This window comes from Temnothorax nylanderi, unplaced genomic scaffold, assembly GCF_030848795.1.
Source record: "Temnothorax nylanderi isolate EJ_2023f unplaced genomic scaffold, tnyl_v1.0 TNYL_tig0130_pilon, whole genome shotgun sequence".
Lineage (NCBI taxonomy): Eukaryota > Metazoa > Arthropoda > Insecta > Hymenoptera > Formicidae > Temnothorax > Temnothorax nylanderi.
Window position 1 is genome coordinate 456,808 of NW_027249192.1, and position 15,773 is coordinate 472,580.

At 36.0% G+C, this 15,773-nt stretch overlaps 1 protein-coding gene across 2 annotated transcripts in view; it reads right to left on the reverse strand.

Annotated features, from left to right (window-relative positions):
• Positions 1-15,773, reverse strand: part of LOC139776815 (phosphoenolpyruvate carboxykinase [GTP]) — a 34,633-nt gene that overhangs the window by 2,829 nt on the left and 16,031 nt on the right. For both annotated transcript variants that reach the window (XM_071713770.1, XM_071713772.1), the window contains exons 5-6: positions 15,326-15,720; positions 2,384-2,731 (exon numbers count right to left, since the gene is read on the reverse strand). In XM_071713770.1, coding sequence (XP_071569871.1) covers positions 2,384-2,731; positions 15,326-15,720 — 743 coding nt within the window. The remainder of the gene's footprint in view (positions 1-2,383; positions 2,732-15,325; positions 15,721-15,773) is intronic.

The window sequence follows — 15,773 nt, forward strand, 5'->3', positions numbered from 1 at the left end:
CTCCTTTATGAGGAAGCTTGTATTTTATTCGATGCATAATTATTAGTATTTATTTGTTTTGGCTGCCTCATAGAGGAAGCTTTATGAGCGAAATAAAATAGGAGCAATGGTAGCGATCTGTAATGATGAGGAAGCAATGTGCAAGTTTCTAATTTGCACACTTTTTAATTTTAAATTTTATCTTTTTATGAATTGATAGAGCTTAGTAGCCCCAGTGGGGTTTTACAATCGACGCAATGTCAAATCGATGTTGACTTTGGGAGTTCAGGCTACAATATCTAATTTATACTACCTAGTCACTATATAGTGACTAACTAGTATAGGTTAGATACAATTTTTAAGTCAGAAAGAGCTTGTTACTAGATATAAATTATAATCAGTTATTCGTGATCTAGCTATTGTCTAGTCATCATATATCAGATATGACACTGCATTGTTATGCAAATCTAATAAAGCAAATAAATTAAATAAATTTATAATGCTAATTATTTAGTATGTTTTATAAAATTTAATTGCATTTATAAAAAAATAATATAATTGCGTCAGTTATAACATATATAGACAATAAAATATATGTATGTTAATAAATCAAAATAGCGTAGCAGCTAGGGTACGAGTCTGATCATCCTGAGGTCCCGGGTTTAAAACCAGTTGTGAGATAGCCAGCAAAATAATAAAACAATATAGTAAAAAGGTAATAAAAATTAATTAATAAAAATTTGTCCTAAGTTTAGAATGTACTCTTGATAAAAAAAAAATTATAATACAAAATTAAATAATTTTTTGTTAGTTTTTATATCTAGTTGCAGTTAGTTTCAGCTAGATAAGTACCTACTAGATAGTATTTCCTATAAAGTCACTAAAAGAAGTGAGCGTTACATTACTGGCTCATCACTAGCTAGAAAAACTAGACAGTGGTGATGTATAACACAACTTTATTAGCTCGTGACTAGCTAGCCACTATTTTCAATTTCTACTCGGGCCTTTTACCGATTATCGCCAAATTCAATACCAACCTTCTTTTAATGATACTCTATATAAAATTACATGTATAACTTATACATGTAACTTTTTGAGCAGAAATCGGTAACTCCTTTTTTCACCGATCCTCGCCAAATTCAATACCTTCCTTAAATAATATTCTATCCATCAAATAACTTACACATTTTTAAAGCAAAAATCGGTAACCCTTTCACCGATTCTCGTAAAATTCAAAACAACTTTATTTTAATGATACTCTATATAAAATTACATGTACATCTTATATACTTTTTAAGCAGAAATCGGTAATCCCTTCACCGATCCTCGCCAAATTCAGAACAACCTTCCTTTAATGATACTCTATATATAAGATTACATGTATAACTTGTCCACTTTTTAGGCAAAAATCAGTAACCCCTTCACCGATCCTCAAAAAATTCAAAATTTTATATAGAAAGAACCCTTTTACCGATTATCGCCAAATTCAAAATACCAACCTTCTTTTAATGATACTCTATATAAAATTACATATACAACTTATACATGTAACTTTTTAAGCAGAAATCGGTAATCTTTTCACCGATCCTTGCTAAATTTAATACCAACCTACCTTTAGTAATACTCTATCTATAAAAAAAAATTAAGCTCGATATCTCAAAATTTGCGGAAATTAGAGCAATCACGTAGATTTTTTTAAACAGAAATCGGTAACCCCTTTATTATTAGCAATTTTTATTAATTCTATTATATTCTTCAGTTTTTTTACCCCTATTTCATATATAATTCTTTAAAATTTGGTTAATCAGTTCTTGAGTTATAGAAATTTCGGTAAATTTGGCTGTTTTTTTATACAAAAATCGGTAACCCCTTTATTATTAGCAATTTTTTTTAATTCTATTATATTCTTCAGTTTTTCTACCCCTATTTCATATATAATTCTTTAAAATTTGGGTAATTAGTTCTTGAGTTATAGAAATTTCGGTAAATTTGGCACACACATACATACATACATACATACGGACATTTTTTAAAATTACGATTTTCCAACGTTTTCGAACATAAGAAACACATTGGCATCGAAAACTAAAAAAACAATTTTTTCTTCGGTCTTTTCTACCCCTATTTCATATATAATACTTTAAAATTCGGTTGATTAGACCTAGCTTTATATACGATCAAAGGTCCATATACGAAGTTTATGAAAACAAAGCTTCCTCTATGAGAAAGCAATATGTATAAAATATTCATATAATATTTTTAAAAAATATACTATATATATATATATATATAATATATTATATATATATAAACATTTATATATATAAACATATATATAAACATTTAATAATCATGACTATAAATTAACATTTTTTGACAGAGACAGACAGGAATCGTTTTATACCTTGTTATTATCTGCAACTTCTTTTTCCATCCCTTCCCAATATACTCCTCCATCGCTAGTAGACGCTACATTAGTGAAGATGGTATTTTTGAAGATAGTTCTCATAGCATTAGGATTCGTGGCCGAACTCGTACCGGGAGCAACTCCGAAAAATCCATTCTCCGGATTAATGGCACGTAAATTTCCTTTATTATCAAATCTCATCCATGCAATATCATCTCCTACACATTCGATCTTGTAACCTGGTAAGGTAGGTTGCATCATAGCCAAATTCGTTTTACCGCAGGCGCTCGGGAAAGCGGCAGCGATATATCGTTTTTTGCCTTTAGGATTTGTGACACCCAATATCTGAAATGGCATACAAATTTCACCTTATTGTTACTTTTACTTTAAAGTCGCATATTCCGACATACGTTTGTAATATAGAAGTAATTTTTAATGCAAAAATCTTAGTAGCCACGTTGGATTATGTAAGCAGACGCAAGAAATCATATGAATTGATTCCTTGCACTATACATCTAAAAAAATAGTTGACATACTCATGTTCGATAATATAAAACGGTAAAATATGCTGAGAAATTTCTTTTTGGTCTTCTTTAAGGGGTTATCCCACTCAGACGTGTTAAAAAATAAGGCTTATTTTTGGAATTTTTTTCTCCGCTACTAATAAAGCAATCGAAAAATCGTTTAAAGAGTTTTATTCTTTATATAATCAGGTACACAAAACAATTTTTTTTTAAATTTAAAATACAAAATGGCGGCGTGGCAGCAGGTCGAACGCGGACGCTTTTTTTTCAATGGTGGGCAGCATAACAATTTTTAAACAGCACCTAGGACAAAATAAAAAATTTTTTCGTTATCTACATTAGTTTTTCTACGGCGGTACACAAGATTATTATAAAATATTGATTTTTCGCAAAATAGCACCAGTTTGAAAAACTTTTTCAAAAACTTTTTCAAAAACTTTTTTTTCAAACTGGTGCTATTTTGCGAAAAATCAATATTTTATAATAATCTTGTGTACCGCCGTAGAAAAATTAATGTAGATAACGAAAAAAATTTTTATTTTGTCCTAGGTGCTGTTTAAAAATTGTTATGCTGCCCACCATGAAAAAAAAGCGTCCGCGTTCGACCTGCTGCCACGCCGCCATTTTGTATTTTAAATTATAAAAAAATTGTTTTGTATACCTGATTATATAAAGAATAAAACCCTTTAAACGATTTTTCGATTGTTTTATTAGTAGCGGAGAAAAAAATTCCAAAAATAAGCCTTATTTTTTAACACGTCTGGGTGGGATAACCCCTTAATAAATAAATACACATATAATTCCAGTAAATGGACTTTGTAACAATTGGTCAAAGTTTATAGCTATCTATTAATCTATATATAAATTAAAAGAAAGTATTTTTGGTACATTTTATAAATTTATTTATCAAATTATAATGATTCGAGTTATAATATGCAATAAAACTTACTTTATCTTAACGCATAGTTTATAAAAAAATTTACATGAGTTTTTGCTTCTAATGTTATTATCCAATACAGTTACTGCAAAAGATTACTTAATGCTTAATGCCAGCAATGATGCCAGCAATATACATTACTCCGAAAAATTTTTTATATACATATAATTATATAAATTAAATATGTCCATATACATATGTTTTCTTTCTTTTGTATAATCTCTATGTATACACAGAAAAAAGAACATTCTTATTTAGAGAATATTGTTGATATTTTTGACATAAATCTTGACGTAAATCTTAAAATGAGATTATACAGCATTAAACAATGATAATAAATTACTTGCATCAAAGCATTATATACAGGGTGTCCGGCAATAATCGTCGAACCTTTTGTATGCAAGTAAAGTGAGTTAAACCGAGTAGAAAGGTCTTCTTATACTTGGGAATGGGGATCTCTTCTCGTCGCGCGCTTCTACTAATAGAGCAGATTGGCCGATCTTTTTCAATTATTGATTTCTGAGTAAGTATTGCGAATTTCGCAAAATGGTAGAAGACTTTTCTACTCGGTTTAATTCACTCTACTTGCATACAAGAGGTTCGGCGGTTATTACCGGACATCCTGTATATTTCAATAAAGAAAAATATATTCTTATTATACAAAAATAATTTTTATTAATGGAAAACAAAAAATATTGGATAGAGAATAAAAGTACTTCAAACCAAGAATATTCATATTATAACGATAAATTAATGTTTATCATCGACAGTTTAATCTTATTTTAAAACTCAATATTCTCTACGTGAACACAAATAATGTTAATTCAATTTTATTATGTTACAATAAAGAAGAAGAAATCGGGTCGTTCCGTTTCCGGTGCTGGTAAGAGTGACAGGTGTGTGTGTGAGCGAGGCCAAATCGGAATATAAAGGAGGTTCAGAGGAGGTTGGAGAAGGCGAGAGCGAGCGAGCGAGGGAGAGTGGAGGTGAGAGAGTGAGGAGGTGAGAGGGAGGAGAAGGGGAGAAATAGGTAAAAAGAGATAAAGGGAAGGAAAGTGGCAAGGCACAGGTGACGGGTAAGGTACGAACGACAGCTGGAGTAGAGGGGCGACGCGACGAGAGAGCCGAGACGCGGGCGGCGGCGCGAAGCCGGGCATAGAGTGTAGCGTATATAGAGGGAGAAGTGAGCCGAAAAGCAGGTAGAGATGAGCGGAGAGAAAGAAAGCGGGATGGAGGGTAAGAAAGGGATTATAAACAGAGTAAAGGAAAGAGGTAGAAGTGAAAGCATGGGAAATTTAGATGATTTATGGAAAAGGAAGAGAGAGGAATTAGATAAGAGCGGGGAGGAAGAAATTTTTGGGAGAAGCAAGAAGACGGCAAGGTCTCCTAAATCAGAAACTGAGATAGGTAGCTGAGGGAGGTAATTCGTGAAATGAGAGAGGACTTCAGGAACATGATGGCAGAGCTAGGGGAGGGTTTCAAGGTGCAGGGGAGGAGGATAAGAGAGGAGATAGAAGAATTGAGAAAGGAATTCAGGGATTAGGAGAAGAGATGGAGAGAGGAGAGGGAAGAACTAAAAAAGGAGAAGGAAAAAGTGGAGGAAAGAGTAAAAAGATTGGAGGAGAAAGTAGAAGGGAGAAAGGAGGAGAGAAAGGGGGAGGTACAAAACAGAAGGGAAAAGGTGGAGAAGAGAATGAGAGTGGTGGAGAGAAGACTGGAAAGGAAGGAGAAGGAGGAAAGAAGAAGGAATATTGTGATAAGGGGGTTGGAGGTAAGAGAAGGTGGAAGGAGGGAGGAGGCAGAAAAGTTATAGGAGAGAATAGGGGTTAAAGCGAAGGCAATAGAGGTAAAGAGAATAGGGGGGGATGCAGAAAAGGGAAGGGAAATGGTGCTACTGAAATTGGAAAACGAGGAACAAAAGTGGGAGGTGATGGAGAAGAAGAAGAGTTTGAAGGGTAGAAAGGAGAGAATTACGGAGGATCTAACATGGGAGGAAAGAAGGGTAAACTGGAAATTGAGAGAGATAGCGAGAAGGAAGGAAAGAGAAGGTAGGAGGGCGTGGATTAAAACAGGGAGGATAAGGATAGAAAACGTATGGTGGAGATGGAATGATAAAGAGGGAGTATTAAAGAACAAAAAGGGAAATATAAGAAGCGAGAGTGGGGGAGAGAAGGAAGAGGGAAAGGATGATGTTGGAGGGAGGGGAAAGAGAGGGAATGCGGGGGAAGAAGAGGGGATGAGGATATAGGGAAGGATATAAGAGAAGCAGAGGATGGAGGCAATCCAGAATACGAAGTCGAAGAGGACAATGAAGGTAAGAAGGAGGAGGAAGAAGAGAACGTTGGAAGAAAGGTCAGAGAGGAGGATAAGGAATATGGAGAGAGAGAGAGAGAAAAGGAAAGACAGAAGGGAGAAGGAGACTTGGAAGGTGGCCTTCTGGAACGTGGCGGGTATAGCAAACAAGGATAAGGAGTTCTGGGAAGGGATAAAGGAATGGGACGTAGTGATAATGATGAAGACATAATTGGATAAGAAAGAATGGGAGAAAGTGAAAGAGAAGATCCCAAGCGAATACAGACGGAGAGTGCAGATAGCGACCAGGAAAAACAAAAAAGGTAGGGCGAGTGGAGGCATGCTATTAGGAATACGGAAAAGGATAGAAGAGATAAATGAAGAAAGAAGGCTGGAAGAAGAAGAAGGAAAAATCGAATGTTAGATAAGAATAGGAGAAGAAATTTGGAGAATAATAGGAATATATGTAAATAATGATATAGACAAGAAGCTAGAAGGTTTAAAAGATTGGACGGAGGAGGGGGAAAAGGGGGTAAGGACTATAATAGGTGGAGACTTTAATGCTAGAACGGATGAGGAAGGAGGATGGGAAGAGGAGGACGAGGGAAGAATAGAAGAAAGAGGGAGAAGATCAAAAGACAAGAAAATAAATAGGGACGGTAGAAAGCTATTGGAATTTATAGAGGAAAGAGGATGGATGATATTAAATGGAGGCGTGAAAGGAGATGAAGAAGGTAAATTTACATACACAGGAGGGAGAGGTGAGACAGTTATAGATTACGTTATAGGAGAGGAAGAGGTTAGAGAAAAAGTGGAAAGACTGGAAGTAGGAGAAAGAGTAGACTCAGACCATTATCCATTAATAGTCTGGGCGAGAGGTAACCCAAAGGGAAAGCAGAAAAGGAGAGAGGGAGAAAGAATAAGAAGAAGAGGAATATGGAGTAAAGAGGGAAGAACGCAATTTAGAGAGAGACTAGGGATGATAGAAGGAGGAAAAAGAGAGCTACAAGAAGAGATAGAAGAAGGAATGTCGAAGATAAGAAAAGTAATAGAGGAGAATGAAAATGAGGATGGGAGAATGGCTAACAAGAACAGAAGAGGGTGATGGGATGAAGAATGCAGGGAGAGAAAGAGAGAAGTGAGAAGAGAATTAAGAAAATGGAGGAAAGGAAAAGGAGAGGTGGAAAGGTATAGAGAAGGAAGGAGGGAGTACAGAGAAATGTGCGAAAGAAAGAAGAAAGAGGAAAGGGATAGGATGATAAGAGAAGTAAGGGAAGCGAGAACAGAAGGAAAGGTATGGGAGTTGATAGGCAGAGTAAGAAAGAGAAGGAGGAGGATAAATGAAGAGATAAAGCTCGAAGAGTGGAAGGAGTACTTCATGGAGTTAATGGGTGGGGTGGAGATTAGGGTAGTGAAAGGAGAAGGGGGAAGGGACAGGCAAGAAGAGGAAGAGATAGAACTTGAGGAGGTAAGAAATGTAATAAAGAAATTGAAAACAGGAAAAGCAATAGGCAATGATGGGATACCAAACGAGACATGGAAATTTGGAGGAGAAGAAATGGTGAAATGGATATGGGAAATATGTAAACGGGTATGGAGGGGGAAAGGCTGCCCGGAGCAATGGAAGGAAGGGGAAATAATTCCAATAATAAAGAAAGGAGAAGGGCGAGAGGTGAAGGACTACAGAAGAATAACAATTATGTCTTCGATGTACAAGATATATGCAGCAATATTAGCGGAAAGGATAAGGAAAGAGGTAGAGACGAAGAATTTGATTCCCGACAATCAAGCAGGATTTAGAAAAGGAATGGGGACGATGGACCAAACATTCGCACTGAACTACTTGGTAAATGGACAACTGGGAAAGGAGAAAGGAAAGATGACAGTATTATACATAGATTTGAAAGCGGCGTTCGACTCAGTGGACAAAGAAGTATTAATTAGGGCGATGAGAGAGAGAGAGGAGTAAGGCAGGGACTAGTAGATAGGGTAGAGGAGGTATTGAGAGAAACGAAGAGTAGGGTAAGAATGGGAAGAGAGAGTGGAGGAACATTCTGGATGGCGAAGGGTGTGAGACAAGGGTGCCCGTTAAGCCCGATACTCTTCAATCTATTAATCGCGGATTTAGAAGACTATATGAAGAAGGGAGGATGGGGAGGTGTGAAGCTGAGAGGGGAGAAGATATACACATTAATGTATGTGGATGATGTAGCGTTGATGGCGGAGGAGGAACAGGACATGAGATCGATGATAAGCAGGCTAGAGGGATACCTGGACAGGAAGGGATTAACATTGAGCATAGAGAAAACAAAAATAATGAGATTCAGAAAGGGTCGACGAAGGAAGAAGAAGTATGACTGGAGATGGAAAGGAAAGAAACTAGAGGAAGTTAAGGAATTCAAATACCTTGGATATACACTGAAGGAAAATGGGGGGCAAGAGGCGCACATTAGAGAGAGAAGAAGGAAGGCGGCGAGAGTAATGAGGGAGGTTTGGGGGATAGGGAAAAGAATGTGGAAAAAGGATTGGAAAAGAAGGATCTGGTTATACGACTCCTTGATATGGACAGTGATGGGGCGGAAATATGGGGATGGAAAGAAAGGAAGGAGGTAGAAGGTATACAGGAGAGATATCTCAGATGGATATTTGGATTAAATTGGAGGACACTAGGATATATGGTGAGAGATGAAGTGGAGAGAGAAGATGAGAGGCAGAGCAAGTAAGAGAGCATGGAAATTTGAAAGAAAGCTGGAGGAAGGCAAAGGAGGGGGAATAGCGAGGAAATGCCTGGAAGAAATGAAAGAGAGATGGAAGAAGGGGAAGATAATAGGAAGGTGGGAGCAGGAGAGAAAAAGTTACCTGGAAGAGATTGGGGTGGGAGCTAAAGAAGAGGAGGAATTGGAAGGTGAAACTTTGGAGAATAAAGAGAAATTGAAACAAAAGCAAGAAAGGATAGAAAAGATCATGGGCTCGAGATACAACCGGTGGTATAAGACTATAAGGAAGGACGGGATCCCGGAATACTTAAAGAAGGACTGGGAAGAAGCAAGGTGGAGTAGGATTGCAAGGTTTAGACTCGGTAATGAAGTTAGGGAAAGTCTATATTGGGAAAGGGAGGAGAACAGAAGGTGTAGAATGTGTGGGAGGGAAGAGGAAACATGGAAACACATATGGGAAGAGTGTACGAGATGGGAGAAGTGGGACGGAGAGGGGTGGCAGGATGTGGTGGGGAGATTACTGGGAGAAAAAGGAGAGGGAGAGGAATGGATAAGAGCAATAGAGGAAATGAGATAAGATGGAGGGAGGAGAATGGAAAAGAAAGAGGGATGACAGTAAAGAGAGTAGGGGTAAGTCTGGTAGGAGGAAATGGTGGGCAGAAGAATATGAATATGAAAAGAATGACGACGAGAAAAGAAAGAAAATCGTGATTATAAGGATCGAGAAGGAGAGATGGATGGGAAGGGAACCAAATTGGGAGAAGGTGAAGGAATTGTTTTCGGAAGGATTAAAGGTAAAGGTGGAGGTGAAAGAGGTAAGCGTGATAGGTCAGAGAGGAGAATGGGCGACGATAATAGTAAAGATGGGGAGTGAAGAGGATAAGTGGAGGGTATTAGATGCAAGGAGAAAGGAAGGGAGCAGATTAAGGGTGAAAATGAATGAGGATAAATCGGTGGCGACGAGAGTAAGAGAAAGAGAGGAGAAAAAAAAGAAAAGAAAGGAGAGAGGAGGAAAGCGGGAGACCAAGGAGGACCGCGGAGGATGAGATTACGAGAAGGATGGAGGAGAGTCTGTCAATGGATACGGACGAGGAAGAAGACGATAGGAAGAAAAGAGAGTAAGAGGAATGTAGGATAGAAAAGAGAGAGGTAGGGAGATAGAGAGAGAAGCGGTAGGGGAGAGGGAGGGGAGGAGGAGAAGGAAATAAGATTGTAGGATTAATACAGTTTATTTTCAGAGTGAAGGTAGAATAAGAAAGTAGGAAGGAATCGAACACGAGGAGGGAGAGAGCCGGAAAGAAAAGGGAAGAGCAGCGACGGAAAGGAGGGAGTCAGAGGGATGCGGAATTAAGGGAAGCTGAAGGAGATGGCCAGAAGGGTGCCGGATGGAAGACGAAGGGAAGAGAAATGAGATGTGAGGTCGCTAAGTTTGTAAAGGGTTGGGTACGTCCCTACAAAACGCCATGACCCCTGTGGCGTTGGCCATGTGTGTTGGATAAGAGGAGGTGTTGGAAAGATGTACAGGGTTGGGTAGGTTCCTAATGGAAAAAAACGCCCTTTAAGACCCCTTGGGGTAAATAAAGTATCTTTATCTATCTATCTATCAAGAAGAAGAAATCGGAAAAAGAAGAATAGGGTCGGTACACCATTTGTGGCCACTGCTCCATTTGTGGCCACTTCGATGAATCTTTCGAATTATTTAGTTAATGATTCATGTTCGCGCTACGTAAATTGGAGGATTTTGTTTTTACGGCATTTGTGTTGGTCAAGCTGCCCGCCGATGCAGAGTACAGAATTTGTTTTATGACAAAACTACGGTTTATAACCGAAGTGTGTGAACTGTTGCATTTTCTTGTGGAAAACGTTAAGGATACGAGGTAAGTTAAACGTTATAATAATTGTGTAAAAAACATAATTGTGAGTAATGTTTGTGTAATTGGCTTGCGGAAAGTCTAAAAATTGACCTCAAAATGCATAATCACGTATTTGACTTCTATTTAAAAAAAAAAAATAGGTGTCGAAAACTAGATCATGTATTAATATAATTCTCCATTTTTGGCTATGGGATGGCCAGAACTGGTTGTTGCAGTGTTCCAGTTGTGGCCAAATAATCATCTAGTATCGTTATTATTCGTGTAGGTATACCTAATGCCTGTACGACGTACGTATAAGTATTTGAAATACTTATACACCGATGTTATTGACTGAGGTTGTTGTGTATCATGTCTGGAGGACAAATTAGGTAAGTTAAATATGCCAAATATTATATTTTTATCGTTTATAATTTGCAACTAAAATGTCCATGAACCGCATTGTTTAAACAATGATTTAACTAATAATGTTCAGGAAATTTGTACAACGCAAATATCAGTAATCTCAAACATCAGAGAAGAAACTTTGAAAAACATTTTAGTTTATCCTAAAGTAAAAAAGTCACCAAAAAAGAAAAATATAAATAAAATACAATTACCTTCAGTGATTACAAGTGATCGTTGATGGTTACAGTTAAAAAAACAAGAAGAGGACAAAAAGCGATTATTGTTAGAGCAAAGACAGAAAACGAAAACAGAATTAGCGATAAAACGAGAAGAAAATTTAAGAATAAAAGCAGAAAGAAAAGAGAAAAGGGAAATAGAGAAAAAGAAAAAACAACAAGAGAAAAAAAGAAAGAAGGATAAAATGATTGCTAAAAAATTACAAACTGCTAATAAAACAAGAAAGTCTTAGAAGTAAAAACTCTAATAGATGAATTATTTTAAACAATGTTAATTTTTTTATATTTTTATTTTACAATTTTATTTGATATTTTATTTTATTTTTTTATTTTTTATTTTATTTTACAATTTTATTTGATATCTCATTTTACAATTCTAATTTAAAAAAGTTAAGTTACTATTGATGACGTATGAACCTTCATAAAATACATAAATTTTTTAAATTCTCGATATTAGTTGATAGAAGTTATGTATGATATGCTATATATATAATATTTTATTAAAAATAAATATTAACAGTGAAAATAAATCATAATTTTTATTATATATATAGGTACCTATTTATTAATTGTTTAATTAGAAATTAACCTTAGTTTCACACATTATGTGGCCAAAACTATAATTTTTATTTTTGAAACATTTATTTAAGTTTATTTGTTTGCCGATCTTAAGTTTCTTATCTAAAAAATTCTTAAGAATATATTAAAGTAGTTAAAAGCGTTACATAACAAAAATAATTTAATTAAAACGCATTTATTTTGTCAAAAATCCTTAAAGTGGCCATAAATGGTGCACCGACCCTATATCATTATCATCAAAATAATCATATTGTACTTTTTATGTGACAATTATAATATTCAAATTAAATTATAATTTGATAATAAAATGGCTATGAGAGTCAGACGCAGTTATCGGTGCGTAAATGATCGAAATCACTAATTTATTCCAAGTAAACTACAATCGAACGTTTCGGCTCAACACTTCGATCATTTACGCACCGATAACTGCGTCTGACTCTCATAGCCATTTTATTATCGATTTTTAATTTCGAGAGTCCTAACTTATTATATTATTTAAATTATAATATTCTTGAAATACAAAAATATAAAATTCTTTTAAAAATTATATATATTCTTGCTTATATATAAAACAATAATTGTATTAATTGCAGGTCTTGATTAAAACTAATTTTTTTCTGTGTACAAGAATGATAATAAGAATAAAGGGTAAATCTTCGGAAAACCCACCTATATGAAATTCCTATATATCTAAAAAAGGCATGTTAAATCGATACTCGCATCTCTTGAAGTCTTCTCGAAAGTCTCGAAGTTTATTGTTGACTCTTTTCCGCGATGCTAATTGGTTCTCTCGCTACGCTAACTTCGTGAGCGGCTGTCATAGCATAATTTTGACAGTTGTGTATTTGTTGTTAAATAGCGCGCGCGTAGCGCGCGTCTGCGATGTCTAGTATGAATAAAAATACCCAATTCTTTTCGGGACAAAAAACATCGAAAATCGAAAAAAAAAAAAAAAAAAAAAAAAAAAAAAAAAAAAAAAACAGAATACGCAGATTAACCTTTGGAAAACCCATCTCTATGAAATAATGGGTAACAATAAGAATACCTAATTCCTATGTATTTTTGTCCTCTGAACATGAATATGAAACTTAAAAATGGCGATCGGACTCGCAAGTTGAAGAGAAACCATCATAAAGGGGTAATAGTGAAGGAGAGACCCATTTCTCATCGATTTCGTTAAACTTAAACTTAATCGACGCGTTTTTGCACAAAACGACCGAATCTGGCAGAAAAAAGTGTCGCTCTGCCCCGCGAAGCGAGATGTTAACAATTAAAGTTGACGACTACATTCACTTGACGTGATGGATCTATACATACATGTATGTTGCAGCCACATGCGGTAATGTAGCATTCCTTAAAGTGTCTAGATATTGGACACATGCTGTAATTTAATCTTCAAATTAAAAAGTACCATACACACACACACACATACACACACGCGCGGGGGGTGCAAGGGGGGGCCTTGGGCCCCCCTCCCGCACCCCCTCTGCCGGTAGGCAGGGTGGACCTCGCTTTACAACTTAGCATGTACTTTGTAAGTTGTAAAGTGATGTCCACCCTGCCTACCGGCGCGGGCGGAGGGGTTGCGGGAGGGGGCCCCAAGGCCCCCCCCTTTGCACTCCCCCGCGCGTGTGTGTATGGTAATTTTTAATTTGAAGATTAAATTACAGCATGTGTCCAATTACTGCCTCCACGCATACATAATTTCCACGCGAAACGAGGTGCCACATAGTTTATACAACTTTCCACGCGTGGAAAGCCCATGTACTTTGCAAGGCAACATATGTCAAGGTCAAGATTATTGGAGAGTGTGATGTTTTTATGCATAATTACGAATATTGATTTAGCATCAATATTCAGCTAACGCTGATTTTCAATGACTTGTTGCGTTTTTCTGTTTTTTTTGCGATTTTTGATGTTTCTTGTCCCGAGCGCCATTTTTAAGTTTCATATTCATGTTCAGAGGATAAAAATACGTAAAAATTGGATATTTTTATTCATTATTTCATATAGGGGGCATTCCATGCGAAGTGATCCACCCTAAAATTTTTTTGTTTTTTGATTGTGCTGAAATTTGCACAATCTATTGCCCTATTGCCCGAAAATAATTTTGCTCCCGGATTCCTATAAAGAAAGGATTTAAGCATCTATCACCCCAAGCTTTGGAAGGTGTCGACATGATTGAAAGCGTAGACCGTGTAAGAATAATAGGCGATGTGTATAATAATATAACATTCCTTTAAAAATATTCGGCTCGGTCCACTTTCTTTATAGGAATCCGGGAGCAAAATTATTTTCGAGAAGCACCAGTAACGAGACCAAATAAATCAGCCGCCTAGCGGCGTCTAATACACTTAAATCAATGCAGTAGGAGCAGGAAAATTTATAATAGAAATTATATTTTTATACACTTGCCCGGCTGACTTATAATAAAGGCGATGGAAAATCGCGAGTTTCGTGGAACGTCGCGGCTCTCGGCTCCCGATATATTGGTGCCCGCCGCGGCGCCGGGCGGCGGCACGGAGCATGAGTTCGCACACAAAATGAGTTGTAACTTACTAAGGAGTGATTTCTCCATCTTGGACTTCCTATACTTTTTTGTTGACAAAATTTTCTTCTTTTTTTTAGTATTTTTTAAATTGAAATCAAAGATGTCGATCTTTAAGAAAAATCTGAATTTATTATTAATGTTGAAAAATATCAATTAATTAACCTTTTTTATTAATAATGCATAATATATCTCGAAAGTGTGTAAAAAATACTTAAAAAATCACTGGTCATTTTTTAAAATCGGTAATGTTTATGATAAATTATCGATGTGTGAAGTTTAACATGACGGCCTCAACGCCGAAACTTTAAACCCCTGTAAGTAGACAACGCGTTGGACAAATGTAAAAAAAAATGGTGTGGATAATTATGGTCAATAGGGCAATAGATTGTGCAAATTTCAGCACGATCAGAAAACAAAAAAATTTTAGGGTGGATCACTTCGCATGGAATGCCCCATAGGTGGGTTTTCTGAAGATTTACCGAATAAAGAATAATAAAAAAAGTAACTTTTGCATTGCTTTCTTTTGCAATAAGTAAACGGGCAATTTTTCTCATTTCCTCAACCTTTATACTTTCTTGTAAGAAAACAATGCAAAGAATATCTTTTTAATTACTTTTTAATTCCTCTTCTTATTATTTTTCTTGTATATACGAACAAAGATTATAATAGATTATAAGAGAAAAAACATATATGGACATATTTCATGTATAAATCAAATTTTTTTTCCCCGTTGTATAGCAAACGTAATAAAGATAACTAATAACAGTAAAGCTATTTTTCTTATCTAATAAAGGAACAAAAAGGATAAATTATGATGGGGCTATATAAAAAAATGGAAAACATACGAGCATATGTTCAGCAAGCCATCCTTCTTTCCTGGCTATCGTCGAACCAATTCGAAGCGCAAAACACTTTTTTCCTAATAAAGAATTTCCGCCGTAACCACTTCCATAAGACACAATCTCGTTTTTGGCAGGTTTGTGAAGGATAATCGTCCTTTCGGGATCGCATGGCCATGAGTGAGTTATACTGACTTTTGAATTATGTTTCGGAACACCCACCGAGTGTAAACATTTAACGAAATTATCATTTCCCAGAGCCTCAAGTACCTTTTCTCCCATTCTAGTCATTATTCTCATCGAACAAACTACATAAGCCGAATCGGTAATTTCTATACCAATTTTAGAAAGTGGAGAACCTACAGGTCCCATACTGAAGGGGATCACATACATAGTGCGTCCTATGTCACAAAATTTATGTTATATTTATATAACATTAAATAATTTTTAATTT